Here is a 27,605-nt window from a genome sequence, read left to right as displayed (position 1 = left end):
ACTGCGTAAAAAATTTTTAAAGTGAACAATCAATAAATTAAATATTTACAAAACCTAAAGAGCAACTTCGATATTAATAAGAAAATGCTTAATATGCTGGTTTGAAACGTTTGATCTCAAGCATCACTTGGTGCACATTGACTAGTTGTGTGCAGACTGGGTTCTTGACAAAAACGTCGTGAGCTAGAATTTTGGTGAATCGATTGATGTATAGAACATATTTTGTGAAGATTGTCTGAAAACATAAAGTTGTGGTTGATATTTCTGATAGAACTTAAGATACCTGAAGAATATTGGTTCCGAGACTAAAGTTGGTGAAAAGTTGAATGCATTCAGCATTGATACTATCCACAGCAGGCCGCCACTTTGCGTTGAAGTTTGCCACCACTGTTCCCACTTTATCTGCAACACAGACTTATTTGATATATTCTCCGAGTACAGTTAGACCTTACCATTATAACGTACAAGCAGCTGGGTGTGTCCTTGAGAAAGCAGCGACTCGCACTCATTCACAAACTTGATCATATATCCAATATGTGGTTCTAGCATCTCTTCCACAAAGTCATCGATACTTTTCTGCTCCAATTCGTGCACAATTGCGTATATCTTACTATGCTTGCTCTCTTCATCATCAATAATCGACAGAATCAGGTCAAAGTTGTTGATCAAGAACACGTGCTTATTCTTTTGTGACTGCTGCATTGCCGACATTCTAGTGAGAAGTTGTTCGATCGAGTCCTCACTGTTCTCTAGCACAGCTTCCATCTTGTCACCAATCTCCTTCCCGCTTGTTTTTGCAATCATAAGATGAGCACTAGTCAACTCGGCGTATCGACGAACAATCTGTAAATTTCTTGATCGGTTTTCCTCACTTGATTAATGGGAGAACACAATCAAAAACTTACGAAATGCGGTCTGGCGTCTAGCGATCCACTGTGCATCAGCTTCTTTAGGTCGACTGACTTCACACTTTCGTAATGGGTGTTCATGACCAAGTTGAGACGAGCCCAGAGCAGACTGCTAACCGTATTCCAGTAATCGGTGCACTCTGGAACTTCACGCTCTGCAAGGACATCAATGAACTTGTCGCTCAGGCAGATACAGAGGTGGAGACTAATGGCGTCCCAACTCAACGCAATTTGCTCCTCGCAGCTTTTCAACACGACTGACATCGCTCGAGCCATAGCCTGAAACATTGAAATTTTGTTAAGCTCTCAGAACTACCATTGTCTTATACCTTATTATGAAGCTCCACAGCTTCTTCGTTGTTGACCAAGAAGAAATCAGTGATGAAGAGGTACTCATGACTGTAGTGATCGACAAACGCTAATTGAATCGATCGGAATAAAGCTTCGAATTGATACTGAATAATTGAGAAAAGTATGATTATCTCGTAATAATATATATCCTTACCGCAACTTGATTCTGTGTAGCAGCATGTGGGACAATGAGAGCACCAAAAAAGTCATCACCGAGGATGTTGTGTCGTTGTCCAATTGAGAAGACAGTGGCTTTATTCCGGACGACGTGTTGCTTAGAGGAAAAGAGAGAGCTTAAGCCCTGCGGCTTAGCAGAATCAATATTTCCCAGTGTGTCGTCTTTGGTGGCGACGTCCTTCATCTAAAATAATGAGATGAGTCGGGTTTGAAGGAAATGGGATCTCATTTTTCACTTACCGCCAGCTTGAATAAACGAGTCGCGTACGCTTTGAAATATGTGAAGAACATTTTGCTGATGGTGTCGATGTACTCGTCTTGCAGCTGGAAAATAAGAATGTTGAAAAGAGATGGGATTCATAAAGCTCACTTCTTTGGCAGAAATCAAATCATGGTGGAGGAGAAATTCGTAGAAAAAACGACATTTGAGCAGTTGATGTTGGAATACTTGGTAGTTGGAGAGTGGTTTTCGGAATTGGAACATTTTTGCGAGAAGCCAGTCACGGACCTTGACAGTAGCCTGAAATTAAGTTATTTTGAAGTAAAATTTTCAAAGACAAAGGCAGAAAGAAAATTTTCTAGTTGTTCTTTGGTGCCTCGTGATCGTTATTCTGATATTCTAGACAACTGTTATATGGCTAGTTTAAAAAGTTATATCTTTGGTCAACAAGTGGTTAATTATAAGAGATTACTCAAAAACGCTATCAAAAATTTCACTCCCAAGGTAATACTAAAAAAACCTACCTTCAACTTCAACCCCTCCAGAATCGGCATTGTATCGTTCACAGCCACTGCATCTCCGTTTCCTCTCTGGATAATAAGTGTTATCTTGTGATGCAACTCGTGAAGTGCTTCCAAGAATCCTCTCTCATTCGCATCAACCTCATTTATCGTCTTCATCATTGTCTGCGAGACAGCGATATCGTCAACGAACTGACTCAACTCCACTCGGACCTTCTGGCGGTTTTCAAGTTCCTGAATATTAATGTTTTAGAGATAATCATGGATGGAAAAACGTACCTGATGAAGATGATGAGATTGCATTTGCAAATGTTTCATATCCTGTCCAATAGACCCGAGACTGTCTTGGAAACTGTACAATGTCTTTTGAAGGCGCTGTAAAAGACGAATATTGTGGTTTGGCAGGTTTTTTTCGGAATATAATTATCAATAGTCTTTTGAAAGGCATCTTACCTCAAAAACGTTGTCACAATGAACAAGTTGGTTGTGTAGATGAGCCAGTTGCTCCGAATTGTCGAGACATTGTTGAACGGCGTATCGATGAGCCTCCGAGAGTCGCGTACTTACATCATCTGTGAAAACAAAATTTAGCCGAATTGAAAATAATGCGAACCTTTTGATTCAGTGAGTCCGTCGCCCGATGATATTGCCTTTTTCACCAATTTCGGGTCCGCTTTCCGCAGTTGCGATAGACAAAATTCCAGCGACGATATTGTGAAACTTCGGTCATTTGTGTCGAATTTTTGCAGAGTGACACGTTTTCTGGGCATTTGCGCACTGAAAACAAGATATTTGAAAAAAAGAACGAGAAAAATCGAAAAAACATTGCGGAAAGTGCAAATAATTTGAAAAATTCAGTTACCCGCTTACTTAAATGTCAAAAAAAAATTATTGGCTGGTTGCTAGGTTACATATTTAATATAAATAACATGCTCAGAGTCAAGAAAACCAATAATTATCCCCTTTGAGGCTGTGTTACACGTAGTCAGTACGACACTCCGCTATTCCGCGCGTTGTTTAGTCATGTGGATTTACGGCAGTCTTTGTTGGAGAAAGACATTGTTTCCGGAAGATTTGCAGACAAATAGGTGCACAAAGAATGTATTACTAGTCTGTAAGTTGTTTTTGTACCAAGAACTTTATTTATAGCGGAACACAAAGGAAATTTACCGATAACTCAAGCAAATAAGTAGAAAAATATAAATATAAAAATATGACAATTTGTGAATCAAAACTAATATTATCCGTGGGAAATATGCGTTGAGATGATATGACACTGAGTTAACATCCATCCCTCGAAAATTATTTCTGAAAGACATGCGATGACCGCTACAGCGTATGGAAAAATAGATTTTGTGAAGTGACATCCACGGAGTAAAATATAGATTATAGAGAAATAAAAATAATGTATAATAGGTTGAAAAATAATTTATGTGGTATTGTTGTTGTTGATATGACTGTTAGAATGCTTCGAGTTGGTCCTTGGTACTTTTTTTGACGAAATTGTAGCTTTTGCGGCGTTCCGCGAGGTTATAATCGGCTTCCTCCGGATGATGCGGTGGCTGGAATTGTATCCTGACGGTGGATGGATTGAAGGGCAGCTTGTACCATTTCTTGAACTGGAAAGTTTTGCTGACCGTTATTTGCACTCTGCTTGATTCCGGCGAGCATTTCCATTGGGAATGGGAAGATGATTGTGCTGGTTTTCTCGGAGCTGGAATTACGAGGATTAGCTTAAAGATATTGAACATGAATCGAAAGTTATGGAACTGGAAGAAAGTGCAAAAGTCTTACCTGATGGCGTTGAGAGTGTGAAGATAACGGAGTTGCATAGCCCCTTCGCTCTGGGAGATGACGGTGGCGGCCTCGGCAAGAGCGGCAGATGCTCTCAATTCTCCTTCGGCAGCGATAATCTGTAATTAATTGCGGATCAAGATTAGTTGTAATTGCTCATCTCTTTTGTTGCGTTCACGGTGTCGGCTTACCTTTGCTCCTGCATCACGGGTAGCCTCGGCCTCAGCGGCCATAGCGCGTTGCATTTGGCTTGGAAGACGAACATCACGGAGTTCCACACGTTCAACCTTGATTCCCCATGGCTCAGTGGCCTCGTCAAGCGAGATTTTCATATCCGCCGAGATTTTCTCACGATCGGATAGAATTTCAGAAAGGGTATGGGTACCGAGAATTGTACGAAGTGTTGTCTGCGCCAGCAGCTTGGTGGATTCGGTGGCATTCTCCACTCCAACGACCTAAAACATAGCTCTAGCCTTGTTTGAATTCAAATCTACTCTAGTATACCGATGTGATTGGGTCGAACACCTTGAAGTAGACAACTGCGTCAACAGAAACGGTAACCGAATCGCGAGATAGAATCTGAAGAGGATAGGATTATGACGCCATTGGCAGATGGTGTTGCGCAACTGACCTCTTGTGAAGGAACGTTGTAAGAGACCACACGAAGATCGATGTTGAGGAACTGGTCGATGCAAGGGATGATGAAGAAGATACCAGGTCCTTTCACTTCAGGAATGAGGCGACCGAGACGGAAGACAACGGCACGTTGGTATTCTTGGACGATCTTAAGTGTATAGATAATAACAAATGTTTGTCTCGAACACTTACCTTGATGCACATGCAGACAGATACTGGGAATGTCAAAAAGATGAGAATATAGGACATTGCAATACAGAACAGCTCGGTACATCCTCGTTCACGTGGTTCTAAAAATAAATTATTAATATTCTATCATGAAGTAAACTTCATTTTAAGAAAAAGTTGATGTCATTCCACTTGTTGTTATCAGTTGCTATGGGCAACTGTTGAAAACTATATCTGAGAAAGTCTAATAGTAATTAATCCTAGAAACTTACGAAGCATACCTTGAGAAGGTGACTGGAAACGTGCTTCAACATCTCGTTGCTGGGACTGTGGTGGTGGTGCCGCCGGTTGTGCCATTTCCTGCATCTCAACTGTTTCTGAGGGCTGCATCATAGCGGGCGGACGGTACGGGGTCACGATTGCGTGTTTTATAATGAGTACAGTATGGCCCGCCTACGCGAGTCTTTGCACACTAACAAAGAGGGACCAACCAACAAAAAAATGAATAAGAATGGAGGAAGGAAAGGCGACCTGAGGGCAGGTGTGGAGAGAAGGAGAGAGTGAGTCGGGGACACTGATTATTGCTCTAACCTTCGCGCGTGGTATTAAAGGTAAAGAATGCGTGAGAGATTGTTTTTCGATTAAACAGAATTTAATTAAAGGAGGATAGGCCAAGAGATTGAGGGGGGAGGAAAGAGAAGCAGATGATAATTGAGGTCTGAGCTTACTCCTATGGGAGATATAAAGGTTAATTAGAAACCAGAGCACCATATGCTAATTTCATTTCTAGAACAGCTGCTCTAAAATAGCCAACCAAAAATGAAGAGACTTGATTTTTTAGACGCCCTTTTATAAGATGAGGAAAGACCGGACGAGACAAAAATAAAAGTGGTAATCAAGACGCCATAGGGAAAATGACATAGCTTTTTGGTTGAATTTGCGTCAGAGAGTACGTTCTTTTTAAGAAATCAAAAAGTTAGTTGTGAAAGAAGCAGTATGTGATAACATGAGCCAAAAATATTAGACGCCAATGCACAAGTTGTTTCGCGTCATTGGAAATATTAGATATGGAAAAAGTTGGAAAAGTAATACTATGGTCTCGGGTTTTATTATGAAATAGTGTTCGTCGATGGTTTTTTGACGATTTTCTATCTTTTTTTGATCACACGAATGCGTCATTTGTGGGAAAATACAAAAGTAAGGTTGGGAGGGTTCTATTTTTGTGAGTTGAAGGAAAATTTCATCAGAGATGAATTGAAAAACAAAGAAGCACAACTGAAGAAATAGGAAAATTGCAGATAAAAACGATAAAAAACGGAAGTAAAAACAGGAAGGGTTAGAATCACAAGACGTTTATTTCAAGCATCATATCTTTCATGTACAAATAAATGTTTCGCTCTTTTTTTGATTACATCATAAACTTGTAACAGCACGGAAGTACTGTGCCGTTCGAACCACAATAAACATAAACCAGCTGTGAAGAAAGAACGTGCATGCGTAGACGAGAGACCCAATTGCACCGGTTGTTATTATCACTAAAATTCACATTGCGTGAGTCACGAGGAGAATTTGAAAAAAATAAAGAGAAGATGATCGGCGTGCATACCTGTTTGTGGGGTCGTGTTTAGAAGATCAGCAAAGTATTGAACCTTATCGGCAAGAACAATTTCAATTTGCTCAGCTGCGTAGGAGCTTGGGTCAATCACTGCAGAGAGATAGAAAAACGAGAGGAGCAGGCAGAATGATATGGTCAACATCTAGAAAACAGTTTAGGAAACAATGTATAAAAAACTTTATTTTGTCAATCTCCTACTAGAATTGTTCATGAAAGTGTTTAGAAACACTGTTGTATTGTTTTGGAAATATTTTTTATACGACTACTCAAAAAAGTGAACGAAAAAATGTGTTTTATGTATTGACATTGTCGAGCGGGTGGGTTGCTTTTATTTCCCGCAAAAAATTTATCGTGATATCGCTACTCAACTTGATGAAAGAATTTCAAGAATGATAGATGTTTTCGAACATTTCAAAATTTAGCTCTTAATAACGTTTTCAAAATTTGAATTCACAAAATTCAGAGTTAAAACTATTTCAAACCTCAAAACACATGTTTTATCTTTCACCTAAATCTATTGAATTTACCGATTTTCATCATGTAAACAAATTTATTTCAAACTTACACTTAGCACTGTGAAAGGTTGTAGAAAAGCAGCATGCTGTCTAGTAATCCCATAAAAAAGACTGATTACTGCAATCGAATCACTCACTAAAAACAACAACTGCCAGTTCCATTCAACCTGAAATTTCAGCATTATAAAATTCCTTTTTCTATTGTCTCACTTCTTCGGATTTTGTTGCTCTCATACATAAATTGGATATAATGATGCAGGTGTATACAACAGCAACGGCATATGCTCCTTTCTATAATTAGATGAAATTAGACGATTGTAAACCATGCAATCTGCCTTTCCTATATAATAATTAATGTCAAAAGAGAATGTGTACCGTAAATTTGATCTAATCATTGTATGAGGAAAACAAACATAATTACCTTTATTTCAATACTCTTGCAACAGCATCTGTACTGCAGCAGCAGATTCTTGTGTTCACTTTTCTCGATGTTTCTTTCAACATCTTCAAGTGAAGAATCCATAAGTCAGTACAAATTATATGTGAGAAGAGAGAAGAGCAACCGAAGCCAGTGCGCGAGACAGCCTTACAGTTGTCCCAAACACAAACAGCCGCTGGTGAATTCCGCTATGCGGAACGCTCTCGTTTCCGCTTCTTAAATCACCTTTCCGCGCCGGCTACATGGTTTTTGCGTCTCGCAGACTTAACTTTGTGTTGACACAGGCGGAAATCGAGACTTTAAGATTAAACTTGTTACTGTTAAGAAGTGTGATTTAGGTTAAAGCAACAAATGACAAGGATTAGGTAGTGTAAAGTAAAAACTTTTTGTGGTGAACACTTTTTAAGTAAGCAAGGTTACTAATCGTGATTATTTTTTCATTAGGAAATTGCAAGTAATTCAAATGGTGTCCCAGAAAATGTTAACAGGTGGTGTCAAAGTAACCAAACCTAATATAATAAAATCTCAGAATTATAACTAAGATTATATTTATATTCAATCAGAATGAAAAAAACTATTTTCGTTTCATGTTTTAATTTGAAATAACGATACAATAAAAATCACATGTTCTAAGTTCGAGAGGTTTTAGAGAAACGCAACACGATCTGAAGAAAATATCTGTGTTTTGTTGTTCACTGTTCGCCAATTTCGGTACGTTTTCTTCTTCTCTGACTAAAAATCATGTCCTGTTTCAAAATTACTTGTTACGTCGTTCCATCGTCTGTTTACACTTCTTCGCTGACAATTGTTACAATCTAGTTTGTCGATCACATTTGTGTTGATTCTGTCCTAGTTTAAGACTATTTTTCCTGGAGTTGACACAATTTTCGTTAAGACTGGAGTTCTGTTATCAGAGACATATGATAATGATGCTACGTGAAGGGTGTTTCGAAACATTCCTGCAATGTGAAGCAATAAAAACTGTGGGTTGAAGAGTTCGGAGACTTAGAGACCTTTTGACTCGTTAGGTTATCAGTCGAAAGTGCTCATTCACATTTCACGTGCTCAACGGAAACAATTGGGAACATTTTGCATTGTCAGAAGACTTCCTCTAGCAGTTTTATTCTAATAATCCAGTTACTATCTGCCCAATACGACAACATTCTTCCTCCGGAAGTTTATATTTCGGAAGTACCTACCTGAAGCTAGGTTTTGTTCACATTGACGCAACTGATAAGGCTTTTATGAAAAAAGTATAAATACATCTATACCGCATAACATTTCAATTTGTCTACCATCATGTTGTACGATATCACCTCCACTCTAAAAAGTGAGTTAATTGGACGTAAATATCGAAGGCTTTCAATTTTTTAAATTTCTTCAGACTGGCAAAAGCAGAGGCGACTTTCGAAATTCTACCGAACTCAAAATGCACTGTTGGAAGGTCACAAAGAAGATATGCAAATGATAACCGATGAGGAGAGTAATGAAGCTGCAGAAGAAGAGAAAAGAACTGCAATGTGGGATACCAGAATCACTACTATGACAATTGCTCTGAATATTGCACTGATTTTTGCCAAGAGTGTTGCAGCCTACTTCTCAGGATCATTGGCTATTCTCGCTTCCGTTGTTGATAGTTTCATGGATATCACTTCTGGAATTGTGGTTTGGTATGCCTGTTACAAAATCGAAAGAATGAATAGAGAACACTATCCAGTTGGAATGAAAAAGTAAGATTCAGAAACTCAACATTTCCATTTTGACTATTTTCCAGACTTGAACCTCTTACTGTAGTCATTGTTGGAATGATTATGCTATTCGCCAACTTTATTGTCCTAGAAAAAGCTGTAGTACAAACAATAGAAGACCGTTTGGATCCCAGAGTAGATTTAATGACTGTCATTATACTTTGCACTGGAACTGGCATCAAATTCGTTCTATTCTTGATATGCAGAGTTCGCAAGTCATCGGCATGTCTTGTGCTCGCCATAGATCAGGTAACGAAAATGATAATGAAAAGAGAATGACAGAAATGTCAGCGAAAATACATGCAACTGATATCAAAGAATAATTTCAGCGCAATGATTGCTTAACAAATGTTGTTGCACTTCTTGGAGCCTGGGTTGGCCAGAACTATTGGAAGTATGCAGATCCACTTGGTGCCTTCCTTGTTTCTGGATTCATTATTATTACTTGGTTCTTGACTATTCGGGAGCACATTCCATATTTGATTGGACGCCGTGCTGACCAGGAATTCATCAACAGAATTACAAATGTAAGTACAGAAATGAAATTGAACAACTGAGTATAGAAACTAGAAAGAAAGAACGCGAGAACATTCAGAATAGAACGAATCCTGTCAAATATCCCGTTACATCATCAACCAACATTTATTTTGTTTACAGATCTCCATCAACCACGACCAACGCATCAAAGCGTTGGACACTGTTCATGTTTACCACTTTGGAGAGAAATTCCTTGTAGAAGTGCATGCAGTTTTCGAAGAACCAGCATCACTTCAAATGGCGCACGATGTGGCCGAGAGTTTGCAAGTCAAGTTGGAGAAGCTTCCATATGTTGAGCGTGCCTTCGTTCATTGTGATTACAAATTTGACGGGGATGAACATGTCTGAATAAGAATAACCTTGAGAGAGAAAGAATGTGATTTTATATGTCTGTGAATAAATCTATTGATGAATCATCTAGAAGTAAGCTGATGTGAATTATAAAAAAAGAAACAAATCATTGAACCGGAAATTCAAACATTAAGAAATAATTCTAAATTTACAATAAAGTGACGTGAATCTAAATGAAGACCAAACTGTCTTGTATGTTTTAAAGAAAAATCAAACAGAACACTTTTTTCTCGATTTCATAAGAACTAGTCAGGACTTAGGATTCACAAACACGAGAATATGATCAAAATGGCATATCCGGTTAGTATTTGGATGTGGCAAACTCAATTAGCAGCAAGCGAAATGAAAATGTGAGTGAAAAGTGGCGGATCGGTTCGGACAACACATCGTACAAAAAAAAAGAGACCAGATATTGGCGAGAGGCCGAAAAGGGCACCTCTCACTTAGCAACAATCGGATTATCTGGCGATGCTTTACTTCGAAGGAAGATTCAAACGGATCAAGGTGAATTCGCAGAAATGAAAGTATTGTAGAAACTTCAAAAAGCGAAAGTAGTTTCATTTGCAGAAAACGTTGTGTGGTGTTTAATGACGATACGCTCCTATTCCTCTTATGCGCTCTCTCCTAGCCTGGGATAGACCTCCCTCGCCGAAAATCGATCAAAAGTGTTATGCATTAATTAAGTTACTGACGGACTGTGAGACTAACTGATGGTCAAGATGTTCGTTTTTTCTCCATTAACTGTGAGATAGAACAGATTTTGGAAGTTCTCAAAATATGTTCTATCTGCTGCTTTTTGTTCTCAAGTCGGTGAAACCCAGATTGTTTCAAATGTCTTCCACGGTCTCTTTAATGTTAAGAAGCTTAGCGTTTTTTTTCTGATTTCGCACCTTTATCCACTTCTTTGTATGTGATTTCTAGTCGATCCAAGAAGCGGTCTTCATCCTTTTTGTCTGATCGGTCGCCCTTTTCCACATATCACTTTGCCTGATGCCGCCAGCTTTATGAAGATGGACTTGAAGAATCGAGTTGGAAAAACATTGCGTGAAAAAGTCTATGTATGTGACGCAATACTTCATGTGTTATCTCATTCATCCCTCTAGTCCTCACTGTCTTTTCGATGTCTTTCCCTCAAACCACCACCAACAAACAGGGTTTTGATAGAGAGAAGGGGGCAGAAAAGAAACGATCCTCCTCCTTTTCTCACACAGCCAGATATATTCGTTTCTCATTATCAAGCCTTATGTAATCCTCGACCGTTTCAATTTCATTTTTGCCCTTTTTTCATTCTTCCTGTTTTTAGGTTCTTTTTTTTATACTGTAAGTATCAATTGTTTCAACTTCAATTTCAAAAGTTTCATCGTGTATATGAAAACATTGTGAACTATCCCGTTATCACTATTTTCTTATGCTTTCTGTTCCGGTCTTGTATCTCTTAGCGGCTATTTCTTACTATCTTCTCCTAATATGATCACTTATCACATCATCACTTATTCTAGATCAACGATCCAATCGAGAATGAGGATATATCTATTAGCACTTCTACCAGTCTTTATACTTGCGCAAAATGGAGAAGAGGCGGTTGAGAATGCAGAAAACTTTAGGAGACGTGAGTTGTTGAAATATATTTAAAATTTAGTTTGAAAACAATTTCTTTCATTTTTTCAGTTTATGGTATTGCTTCAAAGATTATGGAATTAAGCGGAAACATTATGAACGGAAATGGTGGAAGTGAACAAGAAATTCGTCCTCGTTTTCAAGGTATTTCCCTCAACTTTCACTAGAAAATTCACTATGCCTGCTATCAATAAGCAGTTCGGTATGCTTATGAGACCTGTTCCTCAACTTCCCTTTTTTGGCTACGATTTATCACCGATTCCACCCTTTCTCTCCTCTTTTTTTTCATCTTTCACTCACTGATACAAAATCTGTCAGGGGTTCGATCGTTCACTGAAGACAATAGTATCCTGAGTGGAGGATCATCGTCGCAGAATGGGATTAATACGATGGCGCAAATGTTCCAACAGTACGGAGGTATGTGTGGGCAACACGAGACATCCGACAGGAACCAATAGGTGGACGGATAGTCGTTAAATAACAGTTAATTTTCAGGAATGCTTGCCAACGCGAAGTTTGCCCAGCCAACTACCACAACAACACAAGCGCCGTCCGGATTCAAATCAATCCTTGACACTTTCCTAGGTATCGGTCTCTAATTTGATCTCTTCTCATTCTATTATTTCCCTGTTATTGTTCCTTATTCCTGTATCTTTTTATCGTTTAGGAACTGGTGGCAGCAGTGGATCAGCTGGTGGAGGTGCAGACGAATATGAAAACTTACCACCACCACCAACTCCACGACCACGACCACGTCAAAACCTGTTCGGACAGTTTCTTGGAGGAGGAGGAGGACAAACAGCAGATTCCAGTGAAACTATTCACGTCAATAAGGCGGAATTACTAAACTTTTGGTGTTTTAGATCCGCCGCCACAACAATCATCGCAGGCAGCTGCCGCTGGTGGAAACCTTCTCAGTCTTTTTGGTAGGAGAGATTAAAATAAAACTGCAAAAAAAAACCCAGCAACGACAACCAAAAAACGTCCGAAAATTGTTTGAGATTTTTTTGAGTCTTATTATTTGAAAGTCGGTTAATTTACAATTTTTAAATCTTTCAGGATTGATGCCCACACCAGCTCCAACAACTACCACAACCACTGAAGCCACACCTGTCCAGAGAATTATGAGTCTATTCGGTATTTATTTTTTCCCTCGCCATCAAATAACTCATCTGTGTAATTTCAGTCCCACAACCTGAACGCCCTCAACCTGAGCAATCCTCGAGTCGTGGAAGAATCAACTTCCTGGAGATGTTTGGACTTGCTAAGCCAACTACAACCACTACTGCCGCTCCACCACTCCGAGCACTCTTTGCTCCGGATAAGCCATATAGTGGAACGGCAGAAGACTTTGATGGTAAAATTTTGAATTAAAAATGTGAAAACGAGAAAATGTTTCAGGAATCATGAACGCGCTTCTTCGAACCAACGCTAAGCCAGCTCGCCAAGAACCATCTTCAATTCTCTCTCAATTTTTCGGAGGAAGAAAATAAACGATCATTGGAATTTTAACAGTAGTAGTTTTTTGTAACTTATTAATTTTATATCACTCATTCTTTTGTACCACAACCGATTGGAGATCTCGAACTATCATTTTTTGTCTTTTCGATTTTATTACTTAAAGTCTTTCATTGGCAATTTCATCAAATAAATCACAGCAGGTATTCAATAAACGTTTTTTTCAATAAAATTAAACAATAACTGAAACATCAATACTTTGGGAACGAAGACGGCCATGAGCGGCAGGTGGCAGAATAAGACGGGGTTGTTGTGGAAAGCGGTCCATCTGAAAGATCATATTTATTTATAAAATTTCACGTTTTTGAATTATATAGAATTCTGCTACGCTTTAAACTGAATTCTTTTAAAAAAAAGTTTTACTGGTCATTTCTCTAAAAATTCGTCTATTAATCCCAACATACACTTTGAAATCACTGAAACAACCTCATAATACAAAAGTACGATAAGCGTGAGTGTCAAATATAGCTATTTCACATACCTCAATGATATCCACATAACCGGTATTTTCATAAGCACAACGGTCTGACTGCTTCTCATCCATCTTCTTTGATAAAACACCTCTGGCATTGGCCACATGATCCTCGTTTGGCGCCGCTTCTTCTACAAAATCAAGTCGTTTTTCATCTTTTCTCGATTAACGAGGATTTCAATATTTTAGATAGATTAGACGAGACAATACCTTGGTCTTTGAACTTGTGAATCGGGAAGTGATCCATATTGTTGACAAACAGGTTAGGGATGGCACGCCAGAGTCTGGAGACTCCGTATGGGAATTGGAAGAAGCACCATCTATATGGAAATGTTATGTCAAAATTGATTATTTAGGTACTTACCTGCAACAAGCACAACCGCAACAAAAACATCCACAGCAGCAGAAAAAGAAAGTCATGGTAAAAATACCCAGAAATGCAGTCAACTCTTCCCGCGTTTCTCCTGCAAAATATTTAATATATGAACTACTTTTTGAACGAAATAATAAGGTAGAAGCGAAAAATACCTTGAATGAGTGGATTGTCGTACTCATCTTCTGTATCCAGAAGTCCTCTAATAATAATTACAACCGTGATGTTAAACACTGTCATCTGAAAAAAAATTCCCGTTAATATATTGTTGCTGGTATTTTCAACTCACGATCACAAACACCGCCACTAGACAACCCCACCGTTTCGGTTGTCCAACATCTTTTTCTTGAAACATACTTAATGAAAAATATCACTTTGAACACACTGAAAATCGATTCAACGTGTCAAATTCTGAAAGCGTGAAATGGAATATGGAAAACTAAAAATGCAAATTCCGACGTTGAAACTGACGTTTTTATGTATGAGAATCGTGTGATAAAAAGAACTGTGGAAACAGATAGAAATACTGTTTTTGCTTTTTTCCTTGTTGTTTCCGGCGTCTGGAAATAAAAAAATCAAAACTTATTTTAAAATAGATTCGCCGCTCATGGTTGCCCGCCCTCACAAAAAACAATAAAACCTTGTGAGCTATTTCATATATTCAAAACGTTTATTCGTTTTCAATTTTCTTCGGATATAATTTAGATTCATAAACATTGAATGAACAAAAAACCACTGGAAATAAAAGTCACAAGAAGTACGTAGATCACAGAAATGCGTGATATTGGAGATGTTAAAGCACATCGAAAATGTCTCAATTTGTGATATGAAATAAAAGTAAAACTTCACAAAAATAATGATAGCTATTTAAAAGTTGACTAATATCCTGGTGCAGTTCTTGGTGGTGGACAGTGTTCACAACCTCCGCTTGGTCCTCTTGCTCCATCTGGTCCGACCGGTCCCTCTCCTCCCGGTTGTCCTGGAGATCCAGCAGTTCCATTGTCTCCAGCATCTCCTGGTGATCCGTCTTTTCCTGGTTGTCCAGGTCCTCCTGGAGTTCCTGCTGGTCCTGGTGGTCCGGCAGGTCCTGGTGCTCCAGCTGGTCCTGCTGGAGCTGGTACTTCAATAACTTTTCCAGGTGTTCCTGGGTTTCCAGCGGCTCCTGGGTTTCCATTGGATCCTGGAGCTCCAGCATTTCCTGGTGGTCCCTGGTTTCCTTTGTTTCCAGTTGGTCCATCGGTTCCTGGTGCACCTGGATTTCCAGATGGTCCTTTGGATCCTGGACTTCCTGCTGGTCCTGGTGGTCCTGGTGGGCAGTCAAAGCACCTGGAATGAAAAAAAACATTCCAATTTAAACTACCTGATATGATAACCTTATCTACCTGATATGATAACCTTACCATTCATAGTTTGGAGCAGGAGTGGCTGCTGGTCCATCTGGTCCGTCCTTTCCTGGTGCTCCAGCTTCTCCATCAGCTCCATCATCTCCATCTCTTCCTGGAACTCCTGGTGGTCCTTGTGGAGACACTCCACACCCACAGCAGCCTCCACCACCTCCTCCTACATTTGCAGGAGCAGATTCTACAGCGCCTAGAAAATATTTCAATTATTATTGTGTGAAAAAAAAAACGAGAGAGGAAGATCATTACTTTCAAGTGGACCGGAACTGTAACCAGCTTGACGACGGGACCGAACAATTGCGCCACCAGCAACTTGGGTCAAGATCTGAAGTTTTTTTTAAAGTGTTGTTGTTGAAAAAGTGAAGGTTATGAAATTGCAGAAGCTAAGTGTACCTGTGTCTTCGAAAGTTCTCTCCATATATTTCCAGACCTAAGTCGACAAAAATCAACTTCTGATTGCATATTAGACTGCATGTGCTGCATAACACTGTACAAAATAGGAACGGATATTACAGAGAATAAAGTGGCAATAGTAGATGTGGCAACTCCATAGAAGGCAAATCTACAAAACAAAACATGAAAAGAAATAAGGAAATGGAAAATAATAGGAAATTATGAAAGGCCTACTTTCTAAGGGAATTTGCCTGCTCTTGAAGGCTTTTCAGATCATCCGAGCCGGAAGAAGTCATGATTCGGTCGGTGTGTCTGGAATTGTTAGAATAGGTGCACGTACACACTACACACCGTCTGTAAGGGTTGCGTTCGAATAATTAAAGAATTGCGACAATTGGTGTGGCTTTTATATACAAGTGTTTGCGCAGTTTGGCGCAATCTCCACCCACAATACAGAGAAAAAGAGGGAGAGATGAGTGAGTAAAGAAATGCGGATATTCACACAAGGGACGGCCCCTACGATGATGCTTAATGGTGAGTGAGGCGAGGCAAGAGAAGAGGGAATTTCTTGGTTGGCAGGGGCAGAAGCAGCCGAAAAAAACGAAGAAGCAGTAGAAAAGAGACGGTTACATTAATTACTGTATAAACACAAACACAATGATATAATCTCATTCCATTGCGCTCGCTTTCTCTCTTCTTTTTCCTCAGTGCCCAGTCGGACGGATGGGTTTCGCTCTCACGAAAAAAACGACCGTTATCGTACCGATCATCTTACAAATTGGTTACGCAAACAGTGTTTTGACACTGCCAATGCAGAATGGCACAGGGTGTGAAAACGGGATCGTCGAAATCTGATATTAGTCATATGGTCATACAAGATTGGGGGATATGGAACGTCGACAAGTACTGATCTTCAAGCAAGTGTAGGGGCTGAAAATATCGCATAATTGAAATGAAATAGTTTATGAGAAAGGTTGAGCAAAATGGTAGAATCATATTAAGACCTGCAGAAAGCTTGTCATGAAAATTGTGCTCATATTCCATTGTGTCTTTCTGATAGACTTCATTTGACTTTGATGTAATGTAGAATGTATATAAACTGAATATTATCAGTGACAATTTTGAAATATTGAACAATGTTGCAAACACTTAGCTATCGATGTTCACCATACATCAATACAAACTTCTGATTAGTATCAATCATTCAGAAGTCATGGTCCCCTTTTCCAGTTTGTGTTCCTTGCCAAACTATTTAACTTTGGTTAGCACTTTCCAGATTCAGTTATTTTCTGTATTCACTATACGGAACCATACGGATAATGACGTAATTTCAATTTCCTGTCTTACTTTCACTAATAACTTTGTAATTTGATGTTTTAGAAGACAATTTAATTAGAAAAAGGTGTTGGTGGATAAACATGGATTACGTTTCGGTATGACATGTCACTTGATGTCTAAGTACGCGTGTCCAATTACCATTTCTACCAAGTAAAAGGGATTCAAGGTGCTTCATCAAATCAATCAAACAACATCTCTTCTTCCTTCTTTTGAATGATGAATACATGTGTAGTAGTAAACCGACGTTCCTCGGATGCCATCACATATCCCACTCATATTCTTCAAAATAAATTGTAAGGAGTGTCTGTTGTTCTTCTCTACTTCTTCTCTACTCTTTTCATTTCCATCTGTTTCCTCATCCCGCAACAAATCTTTGTAAGCATCAAATCGTCAACGAGTACTTGTTGTAGAACCGGCATCATCCTTCGGTGCGCTGCCTAGGCCTTCAATATAATTGCGCACATACTCCCCCACAAGTCACTCAATTTCTCTCATTCCCTCTACATCCCCCAAGAGTTTTTGCATCGCACCTCAATGACGGCTGGAAGCAAAAGCGAATGAGTGAGTGAAGCAAGAAAAAAGGAAGAATAAAAGAGGAGGTGGTGGCCGAAAAGGGAAAGACGAGGGGACGCTCGGACTTAATTTTCAAACAACCTGGTGGCGGCGAAAATGACATCCGACATCTTCACCAGATTGCACAACACACGTCCACAATTGTTCTAATTTTGCGTCAAGCATTCATCTCCCTTCACATCATTGGATTGCGCACACCCAGCCACCAGAAACCAATTATGAAACAAACACAAATAAGCATAATCTAGAAGAAATTTTTATGTCTAGCCTAGATGGGACTGTCTGGATTGACAAGTGGGTAACATCAGAACACAAACCATCCCAGAATATCCAACATTCCTTCGAGTCACTGATGTGAATACATAATAACAATTACGAGTTCAGAAATGAAGGTCCCAATTCTCAATGACGTAAAACAGAACAACGTGTAGCGAGAAATAATGCGTAGCTATTTTTGTTACGAGTTTCTTCCTGTCGGTGCAATATGAGAAACGAGTGTTGTGGCGAAATATTTTGTGCTGCGTCATACCCGAAAGAATTGAGATCATCATGTTACTATATTAAAGTTCTGAGAAAATGTTTTATATACGATGCAACTTTAATTTAAAATAAAGTTTTTTTCACATTCTTCTTTTATCCAAACGATGATAATCATGACAAAATGTACAGAGAAGTTTCAGATGCTCTGAGTGGATGTTTTCATAACACAACTATGTGTGTGTTCTCTGACTAAAAACCTGACTTTTTCCCGTGGGAATATACTATCAGGTATATAAGCTTTCAGATATGCTTCGTATTAGTTTTGGGCACAAACTTACTAGGCTCCTTTTGTTTCGTTTGTTTTGCCCATTTTTCATGTCACCTTTCCTGTCAATGTGACACCCACATGTTTCTCTACCAACAGCTACATTTGGTATTCATCCAGGAACTAGGCCTACATAATTCTCAGTACAAAGATTCTGTGAATAAAAAGTTTTATTTGAATCATTCCAGGCTTACGGTTTTCAATGGGTTTATGTAGGAAATTGAATAATTAAGCGTTTCGTCATTGTTTCTGAAAAAAGATTGTAAATTTCAAACAAGGAAACTGAATTGTAAACTAAACTAGAAACTAGGAATCTGAATTTCTAAATTTGGAAATTTGGAAATTGGCGGCATCTATATACGTATATTCGAAATGTCGTATTGCCAGATATTCACCTGTCCAGCTTAAAATTTAATATATGTTTTTTTCAAATGTCAATCAGTACAGAGAGTACCTATTTCCACAATTCGATTACCTTTTTCCTTCAGTTATGTACAAGTGTTTATAGTCTCGGTAACAATTGTTGTGCCGTGCACAGATTTTCTAATCAACAAAATTGACCCAGGAAAGCTGGTTTATTGTGCACTTTATTGCTCTGCAAACCAATCTTAACTCCCGAAATGAAGAACATCAAAAAACTTTCTCCAAGATTGATGTCGCTGCACTTTCTGTATTTCCTCTGCTCTCCACTTAATTAGTTGCCACTTTTATTTTGAAACTGAGAAAGGCGATGCATTTTTGCGTTAAAAAACAAATGATGGTGTTGGTGTCGATGGTGTTGAGAAGGACTAGGCGGTGAAGAAGAAAAATAGGAGGAGAAACCGATTCCTCACGACTCGCTAGTTTGTGGTCGTGGTCCGTCAAGACAGAAAATGACTTCATTTGTTTCTGTCGTCCTTCTCGTTTTCTTTGTTTTGCAAATTCGAATAAAATTAGCGAGTTGAAGTCGCGTACGTCGAACTCCATTCTTCAGTGTCTCCTCTCACTTTATAGTACTTGCTCATTCTTTTTCCCCTTTTCCATCTTCTCCAGTTTCACCCATTTTCTTCATGGTGTTCTCGGGTTTTCTTTCGTTTCCTCATCCTCCCAATTGTATGTCGTCCTACATATTAATTGTCTACTGATGACATCCTCTCACCTCATCTCTTTATTACATTCTGACTCCAAGTTTTCCCTTCTACCATTTTCTTTCTTTTTGTTGTTTTTTCTACTCACTCTCAGTTTTAAATTCTCATTTCATTCTTTAGCCAAGAAAATTCAGTGCAGAACGACAGGAAATTTGCATTTTTTGTCTTCGCTTTGTTCCTCCCTGCCGTTTAAAGAATTTGATCCTATTTCCTGAGTGTCTTTGCCATTTTTAGACTGGTTCAATTCCATTGTGCCCATTTTTTTGTGAGGATGGTGAGGAGGAGACATTTTTTAAAATCTTCAGTTTCTGGATGATAACCTTTTCCAAATTCTTATGACACCTTTGTTTCATCAAATTCTATGTTTGTAACACTGTCTGCCGTGTCTGCGTGATACAGGGAATACGCTCTGGGCTACAAATCTTGTTCTATATACTTGATGACCCATACAGTACCAAATTTGAAATTCGAAAACCTTTTTGTATGGTAGTTTTTGCTGCTTAGAACAATCTTCCACAAACATTGCAAACCAGAACCTATCCGAAAAAAAATTTCATTAAAAGTTTCCAATAACAAATTTTAAGCTCCCTCAATATTTTAATTATCTGAATAAGTTCAGTTTTCGAACTCAAACCAAAATTCAATGCACTTTTCAGTCAAATCCGCTACAAAACTGTTAGACAACCGATGGTTGTTTTGTATGTTCTGTCTATAAAACAGATTATTGTATCCTTATTTCGATTATGGAATTGTATGCATTTCATAGTGAATATGATTCATCACTCAGGTAGATTGCCTTTATTTGTCTCGCCACTATTTTTTCAGATCCAAAATCACAAAAAAAAGGCACGAGAAAGTAGGGCGGGAGGTAAATCTGTCTACAAGGCGTGGTAATAAAAAAAGAAACAACAGCACAAGAAAAAACAGAAGAAGAAAGAAAAAGACCAGAAGAAGAAGTGGTCCATGTTGCTCTTCTTTTCTCTCTTCCAGCTTTGTCGTTCACTACGACGTGTATGGAGGGAAAGAAAAAAAGAAAGAGAGTTGTTGCCTCCACCTGAAGTCTTCCAACATTTCTACTGCTAATGGCTTCAATTAGTACATCGATTCACCGCTAACTTCTTTGTTATATGCACTCCCACTCCATGGGTCCCGCTCTGCCCAACACGCTTATAGACTGAATTCTCAATTGGCAAATCTTGTGCATTTTTAGACGTGCTCCGTTTTTTTATATGTGTGAGTGGAGGTGGTAGACAAGCAAAAGACTTGGCGGCGGAAGTGAAATTATCTTCCTACCTATGTAGCTTCCGGTCAGTTACAATTTGTTTTTTTTTCCTTCTTTCTTTTTTTTCTGATTGATCTTTCTATTTTGAGTTTTGGATTTAGTTTTTGGATTTAATATCCATTCAAGCTCCTTATGACTGATTAATTGTTTTTAGACCTCAATCATGTCAGTAACACCAGTTTGCAGTTTAACTCTGCAAAAAATAGCGATTCTTGTTTGAGCATATTCTCGGGTCGGGCGTATCAGGCCATGAAAAATTTGGACTGTTAGAAGGAAACATATTGGTTTTTTCTTATTCATGTATTTACATATACATTTAACCTCCAAGCCTGATAACATAAAAATATGCTTGTGTCCTTAATCCATAGACATATTTACTGTACTTTCCTAGTTTTCATGAGACGTTGCAATTTTTCACATCATATTTTCCCTGTTTATCCTTTTGATCTCACGAAAAATAGTTTCCCGTCCCCCACATTTGCAGTGACCACTCACGAAGATCAGATTGTTCAACGATCATCTATAATCTAACAAACGCGAGCAGTTTCTGACGGGGCATTGCCAAAAATGTTTTTATTCCGTTTATCCTTTAATACTTCTAAAATCACGGCCAACTTATTCCCCATTTACACCTCCTTCTCCGTGAATTTCCTATTTTTACATAACACCGTCTTATGACTCGAAGACTCAGCAGAAGAAGACACATCTCATTCACTTATATTTAATTTACATATTCAGCAGTTCACAATGTTTCTCATTGCAAAAATTGTTCGTGGTCGGCGGCTTTTGCACGAACTTGAAAAACAGGAAAAGGATGAACATTTGGCAGCAGATGCGGCTGCAGCACATTCTAATTCACAGGTAATTCATTGTTTCTAACTTTATAGACTAGTTTTTTTTTTAAATTTTCAAGTTGATTTTTGGTGAAATCTGAATATTAACAAAATTGCAGGATAAATGGAGAGGAAACGAGTCGAGTCCGACAGGAGAGGATCGTGGTGGAGATCCATCACAATTCAGACCAAAAAGAAGGTATTATCAACTGTAGTCTTAATTCAAGAAGTCTCACATCTGCATCACGTTTTTATCTTACTTTGAACTAATTTCCACGTCACTTTTTCATAATTCTAGCTAGTTCATAACTCAAGACCTATCCAATTCCATTTGGTCGTCAACTGCCAATCTCGCACCTTGTTTCGTTTCTTTTTTCTCACAACCACACATAGTTTGCATGTCTTTCTAACTAGGGGATCTATAATCCTGTGGACATGAAAATTATAGTTACCAAATCAAATTTTCATAATGCGAAGCGTCAGTTCTAGCCGGACCGTTCGAAAAAAGACTGGTGGTGGATCCGTCGATTCAAACTTTCTGGAGGATGGGAAAACGGCAAGAAAGAGCAGTAGTATGCCGAGTATCTACGATTTGCAACAGCAAGGTGAGTTGATATAAGTGAAAATTAGTCAAGATTTAAGAATTTAAGAATTAATGCAGATATTCCAAAATTCGCTTTTGTTGTCAATTATTTTTTTGATTTTAAGTCATATCTGAATGCAGCAAAGTTAAATCAATCAAATAATGTGTTTTAATGTTTCATTCTGAAAAACTACGTTCTGAAATTATATTATTGATTATTATTTCAGCTGCCCCTCGAACACCTGCACTGAAACACTACAACTACGACACTCGGCTGAGCAAAATACAGAAAAGAGCAATCAGATTCACTTGGCACAGACTGCAAACCAGAAATGGTGGAAAACGAGTTGAAAACGTTTTTGAAGAGGTAACAAATATAAGCAGAACCTATGCATATTTAATTTTGTTTTCAGGTTTTTGACAAGTTAGTCAAGAACTTGCCAAACATCAGAGATATGTTTTCGACGAGAATGTTTCTATGTGCAATGTCTCGTGGAACCACATCTACTTTACGAGATCATTCAAAAAACTGCGTAAAGATGGTGGACTCCGTCATCAAAAATTTTGACATCGAGAAGTCGAAAAGAACGGATACTGGAACAGAGAATGACCCAAGAGTAATTGGTATGCGAGATCCCACATGTTATATATCTCTTTTTTCTTACTTAACTAATTTGTAGGACGTGCTCACAGCATCTTGAAGCCATATGGTCTTGCTGGAAACTATTGGGAAAAGTTCGGAGAAGTGATGATTGATGTTGTTCTAGCACAGGAAGCAGTCAGGGATCTACCAGGGGCTGGACAAGCATGGGTCATCTTCACAGCTTGTTTGGTGGATCAGATGAGAGCTGGATTTGATGAGAACCGAAAAACTGACCATGAAGCACAGATGAAGAAGAGCACAGTGTTACATCATGCGACACAGCAGTTGTTAGAAGATGTAAGTTTGATATTTCATTTTTGTTAAAATATCATTTTTATTTCAGAACGCTGCATCTACATCAGCCGCAGGAAATGGCGAGTGTTCGAGTTCGAATCAGCCGTCAACGTCAAATATGGCATGCCCATTTGCAAGAATGTCCTTAACGCCTGTAAGTGATTAATCACATCATTACTTCTAAAATTTAGAACATTAAATATTCAATTTTCTTTTTCAAAATAGCATCTCAATAATTCATTCTCAACCTTTTAGAAAGACGCTCGCGCAATCGAAAGTCTCACCGGAGGCGGCAGTAATACAAATGGTGGCGGAGACAACAACGACCTTTCGGGAACAATCTTTTTGTAATCTCATTCCATCCGTTTTCTCTCTTATCCACTCTTTTCCTGAATATACTACTGTCCCGCTTGGAATGATTTCTTATCTCCGATAATTGGGTTATTGTGTCGATCAAGACTGACCTATTTAACAGATACGCCACCTACATTCTTCCTTTCTCATCCAAATTTCCCTCCATTCATTTCATTGTATCTTTCCACTGATGTTCTCTCGTTTTTTCTTTGCTACGCTTTTTCTTGTTCACCAAATTTCTTCTTGCTCTGTGAAATGAATGAATTCTCTTTTTCACCAGATTTTTTTAAAATTCCAGGTACTATGGAAAAGGCCAGTTCTGGGCCCAACAATGTGGCGAAAGCCACAGTGGCACTTAGTGTTGTCAGCATCCTGATTCTTGGAGCAGTTTTGACAATGTTGAGCATTCAACTGGACGAGGCTCATGAACGTCTTCAGAACCGAATGGGATCTTTCAAGGTTGGTGACTGACTCAGTAATGCGTGAAAAGTTAAGAGAAATGTAAAAACAAAAAATGCGAGAGTAAAACTAAGGAAATGAACAAGAAAAACAACTGCCTTTTATTCCAGTTCGTTGCTCGCAACATTTGGCATGACATCGTTTTGGTGAAGAGCAATGGAAGAATCAGGAGACAATACGGGGGATATGGAGCTGATAGTGCTCAAGGCGACAACCAACAGTGCACATCTTGTGTTCAACTCAGATGCCCACCAGGACCACCTGGACCACCAGGAGTTGGCGGAGAAGCTGGAATGGATGGAGCTAATGGACGACCTGGAAAGCCGGGACTCGATGGTCTTGACGTTCCACTTGACCCTGAACCAGCATTCCCATGCGTTATCTGCCCAGCCGGACCACCAGGAACTCGCGGACCACAAGGAGAAGTTGGCCGTCCAGGACAACCAGGAGAACCGGGACATCCAGGACTTCCAGGAAGACCAGGAAAGCCAGGACGTGTTGGAGATGCAGGACCACAAGGAGAACCAGGAGAACAGGGAGAGCCAGGAATCAAAGGACCACCAGGAGATGATTCGATTGGAGGTACTGGAATCAAGGGACCTCCAGGACCACCTGGACCAAGAGGACCCAAGGGCCCACCAGGATCCAATGGACTTCCATCGCAGAACAGTGGGCCACCAGGACCAATCGGAGAGATGGGACCACCAGGTCCACCAGGACCAAGAGGAGAGCCAGGACCACCAGGACCATTTGGACCACCAGGAGATTCTGGAGAGCCAGGAGGTCACTGTCCATCGTCTTGCGGTGTTCAAGAAATCGTTGCCCCGTCAGTTTCCGAGTTGGATACCAATGATGAGCCAGAGAAGCCAGCTCGTGGTGGTTATTCTGGTGGCGGTTATGGAAAGAAGTAAACCCCTCGACTTCTTAACTCCTGACAAATCAATCTGTGCCAACCTGAAAACTAATATCCACGCACCTACCGTAGTCAACTACCTCAACCTCGTTTTTAATTTTGTTTTGCCATTTTGGCCCAATTTTAATCTATCCAACTATGTCGTTACAGATTTATTTATGTGTTTTCTTCTGTAGTAAATCATTTTCTTTCTCGAAAACTAATTTCGAGTGAGCTGACAAGAAATAAAATATATATGTCTCAACTCGGTACACTCATATACGTACAAACATGAAGCAAAAGCCAAAAGGTATTGAATAGCAAATTCAGGGGTTAACGGCCTGGGTCGTAAACTCAAAGACATAAAACCGGGAGAAGGCGGCTGGAAAGGCAGATGGCTGGCAGGCAACATCTCTATCCGCATGACATTCGCGCACATGTCACTGGAGGATAGACATAGGACCTCAACGGAATATCGTTCTGACTACTGTAATGACCTGCACCAACGATGGGTGTTAAGTAAAATGAGCTTAATTATATGTTTGGAGCACCCGTTGCTTTTACCCATCTAAGGACACATTATGGCACTCATCTTTGAGACTTTTCCTCCCCGTTTTTTCGTGAAATTTTTTCGTGAAATTTCACAGACTGAACACTGACCATGAACATGAAAATTCGATAAAATATTCACTGAGGAATAATATTCGAGATGCAGGAAAGGAAGATTATTATTTCATCCAGCGCCGTCTTCAATGACAATATGTGTTGCTTGCTTATGTCTTTTCACGCGTCTTGCTCGGTTAATTCCGTTTCGTGACAAGTCATAAGTTGTAAATATTTCATAATTGTTCACTATCTATCTCTTTCCAGGAGCCGCGTGAAACAAAAGGAATGTGGAAAGGAAGTTATAGTTTTGTTTTTCAACTCACATTTTTCAGCCTGGATATTTTAAATATCATTCTACCCATTGAAACAATGAAAATTAAAACTGAAAAAATTTCAGAATCTATTTAGGCTCTGAAGCACAATTAAATTGATAGTGCTCCGTATAATGTGTGAATGACAAAACTCAATGAACCGTACTCATTTTCCCTCATTTTCATGTCATCTCAGAAATCACTCTTCCTTCCGGCTGCACACCCAGCAGTAACTGGCAATAACCTAATTGATACATTTTAGAGCAATTTTATGAGCGACAGAATTTGTTGCCAAAGTGCTGTCATCTGCTCCCGAGAAACATAACCATTTGACATCCACCACACCCACAATCTTGTCCTCGCCATTACCGATCATTGTCGGGTGACGCGCACCATATTGGCGCATTGATGAACGATGAGGAAGGAGGGAGCAGACGAAGGCATTATATCAAGACTGGTGGCAGCTCTCAATGAGACGCGAGACCCAGCCATTACCTAATTTTGAAGCGCTTCTATCTTGGCCTGCAAGCCGGATAATGGATGTGCTCTCGCGATGTCGTCGCTGGGTTTCCTGTTTATAAAGTGGAGCAGCTCTCAGTTACTTTTGATTGCTTTTTTTTGAAAAAAAAGAGACTTCCATTTTTTATCAAAAAATTTGTTGAAACCAACAATGACGTGTTGTAGTTTTTTCGAAACTCAATTTGAACGTGTTGTCTAGTGTTGAAAACTGTTTTTTTCCTATCGCAACAGTTGAGCATTCGTGTGCTCTCAAAATCTGGTTCAAGCCAAAAAACTGTATTTCTATTACCACTGAAAAATCTCACGGGAGATGTTTTTTTTTTTAACTTTCCACTGATGTATGTGAAAAAAGGTTTACTACAGAATAACTTAATCCTATTTTTCTCAAGAAGTAAAAATATAGTTTTTCTTTTTTGATGCATCAGTATCGTATTTCCAAAAGTTTTGGGAGACTTACACATGTTATGAACGGAGGATGCTGTTTCGCGATCTGTATGTGTGACATCTGGCAAAGTTGTCACCTTAAGAACCTCCCGAGGAGTCAAGTTTATTTTGACCAATTTTCTAATGACTTATTTTTTGTAGATAATGCATAAACATAATATAGTAAAAACTGTCCAGATTTCATTTTCTGACGTTTCATTCGGCACTATGTAAAGAATACTTATCAAATATTTCTTTTAGCGTTCCGATGGTTATGAGTTCATTAAGATGGATGTCAAAGAGCACGCTACAATTATAATAAGAAATAGCTCTTAATTGGGTTTTGACACCACCATCGCTGTTGTGAATAATTGAATTGTTTCATTTCATTTCCTGGCTCTTGCACTTTTTAATCATCAAAAAAGAGAAGATGAACAGACATTTTCTGGAAGGATGTGATCTTTCTCTTGCTCTAAAAATCACGAGAATCGGATCAAAATGGATTTAATAATCGCCGAATCTATTGGAAAACAAAAACCGTCTTATCCCTCGTTTCAATGCTGTTGAAATTTGGGTTTTTTAAATTTTGTGGTTTATATTGATAATTAGTTAAACGTATCAACTTGTCTTAGTTTTTCAGACCTATCGTACTCCAAATAAGAAATGCTCAGGGGAGCACTCTCCTTTCTCGCTCATTGGCGTGAGACGAGAAGGGCGGGATCTATTTTCGGGCATACCGAGCTCGCAGAGCATAACATACACAAGAACCGGCTTACACCTACGACAAGTCTTTTTCTTTACCTTTTTTTT

The 27,605-nt window shown here is 39.0% G+C and overlaps 9 protein-coding genes across 9 annotated transcripts; 4 read left to right on the top strand and 5 right to left on the bottom strand.

Annotated features, from left to right (window-relative positions):
- Positions 1-88: 88 nt before the first annotated feature.
- GCK72_024806 (uncharacterized protein) lies at positions 89-3,237 on the bottom strand (the record flags this gene model as incomplete). The annotated part of the gene is made up of 12 exons (XM_053736060.1): positions 89-235; positions 284-402; positions 453-843; positions 906-1,187; positions 1,238-1,363; positions 1,414-1,620; positions 1,677-1,760; positions 1,807-1,956; positions 2,181-2,411; positions 2,457-2,552; positions 2,631-2,749; positions 3,213-3,237. 12 exons carry the CDS (start codon positions 3,235-3,237, stop codon positions 89-91), a joined length of 1,977 nt encoding a protein of 658 aa, XP_053579626.1.
- A 400-nt stretch (positions 3,238-3,637) lies between these two features.
- Positions 3,638-5,141, bottom strand: GCK72_024805 (uncharacterized protein; the record flags this gene model as incomplete). Its single annotated transcript, XM_053736059.1, has 8 exons — positions 3,638-3,739; positions 3,786-3,891; positions 3,972-4,090; positions 4,163-4,426; positions 4,476-4,550; positions 4,603-4,755; positions 4,800-4,897; positions 5,048-5,141. 8 exons carry the CDS (start codon positions 5,139-5,141, stop codon positions 3,638-3,640), a joined length of 1,011 nt encoding a protein of 336 aa, XP_053579625.1.
- A 1,047-nt stretch (positions 5,142-6,188) lies between these two features.
- Positions 6,189-7,428, bottom strand: GCK72_024804 (uncharacterized protein; the record flags this gene model as incomplete). Its single annotated transcript, XM_003117772.2, has 5 exons — positions 6,189-6,310; positions 6,382-6,532; positions 6,956-7,072; positions 7,116-7,196; positions 7,327-7,428. The coding sequence occupies 5 exons, from the start codon at positions 7,426-7,428 to the stop codon at positions 6,189-6,191; spliced, it is 573 nt and encodes a 190-aa protein (XP_003117820.2).
- Positions 7,429-8,643: 1,215 nt separating this feature from the next.
- On the top strand, positions 8,644-9,977 carry GCK72_024803 (uncharacterized protein; the record flags this gene model as incomplete). Its single annotated transcript, XM_003117898.2, has 5 exons — positions 8,644-8,674; positions 8,729-9,074; positions 9,119-9,341; positions 9,422-9,619; positions 9,750-9,977. The coding sequence occupies 5 exons, from the start codon at positions 8,644-8,646 to the stop codon at positions 9,975-9,977; spliced, it is 1,026 nt and encodes a 341-aa protein (XP_003117946.1).
- Positions 9,978-11,498: 1,521 nt separating this feature from the next.
- On the top strand, positions 11,499-13,090 carry GCK72_024802 (uncharacterized protein; the record flags this gene model as incomplete). The annotated part of the gene is made up of 9 exons (XM_053736058.1): positions 11,499-11,589; positions 11,649-11,741; positions 11,916-12,014; positions 12,093-12,182; positions 12,265-12,408; positions 12,461-12,523; positions 12,657-12,734; positions 12,784-12,954; positions 12,999-13,090. The coding sequence occupies 9 exons, from the start codon at positions 11,499-11,501 to the stop codon at positions 13,088-13,090; spliced, it is 921 nt and encodes a 306-aa protein (XP_053579624.1).
- Positions 13,091-13,287: 197 nt separating this feature from the next.
- On the bottom strand, positions 13,288-14,315 carry GCK72_024801 (uncharacterized protein; the record flags this gene model as incomplete). Its single annotated transcript, XM_053736057.1, has 6 exons — positions 13,288-13,383; positions 13,597-13,718; positions 13,798-13,907; positions 13,952-14,051; positions 14,116-14,200; positions 14,250-14,315. The coding sequence occupies 6 exons, from the start codon at positions 14,313-14,315 to the stop codon at positions 13,288-13,290; spliced, it is 579 nt and encodes a 192-aa protein (XP_053579623.1).
- Positions 14,316-14,838: 523 nt separating this feature from the next.
- GCK72_024800 (uncharacterized protein) lies at positions 14,839-16,049 on the bottom strand (the record flags this gene model as incomplete). The annotated part of the gene is made up of 5 exons (XM_053736056.1): positions 14,839-15,286; positions 15,361-15,550; positions 15,610-15,685; positions 15,754-15,922; positions 15,988-16,049. The coding sequence occupies 5 exons, from the start codon at positions 16,047-16,049 to the stop codon at positions 14,839-14,841; spliced, it is 945 nt and encodes a 314-aa protein (XP_053579622.1).
- Positions 16,050-21,625: 5,576 nt separating this feature from the next.
- Positions 21,626-23,582, top strand: GCK72_024799 (uncharacterized protein; the record flags this gene model as incomplete). The annotated part of the gene is made up of 8 exons (XM_053736055.1): positions 21,626-21,739; positions 21,831-21,910; positions 22,201-22,316; positions 22,522-22,661; positions 22,708-22,918; positions 22,975-23,234; positions 23,281-23,385; positions 23,487-23,582. 8 exons carry the CDS (start codon positions 21,626-21,628, stop codon positions 23,580-23,582), a joined length of 1,122 nt encoding a protein of 373 aa, XP_053579621.1.
- Positions 23,583-23,888: 306 nt separating this feature from the next.
- Positions 23,889-24,955, top strand: GCK72_024798 (uncharacterized protein; the record flags this gene model as incomplete). The annotated part of the gene is made up of 2 exons (XM_053736054.1): positions 23,889-24,044; positions 24,155-24,955. The coding sequence occupies 2 exons, from the start codon at positions 23,889-23,891 to the stop codon at positions 24,953-24,955; spliced, it is 957 nt and encodes a 318-aa protein (XP_053579620.1).
- Positions 24,956-27,605: the final 2,650 nt, after the last annotated feature.

The sequence above is a fragment of the Caenorhabditis remanei genome, chromosome X (genome assembly GCF_010183535.1).
Source record: "Caenorhabditis remanei strain PX506 chromosome X, whole genome shotgun sequence".
NCBI lineage: Eukaryota > Metazoa > Nematoda > Chromadorea > Rhabditida > Rhabditidae > Caenorhabditis > Caenorhabditis remanei.
This window is presented reverse-complemented; position numbering and strand designations above follow the sequence as displayed.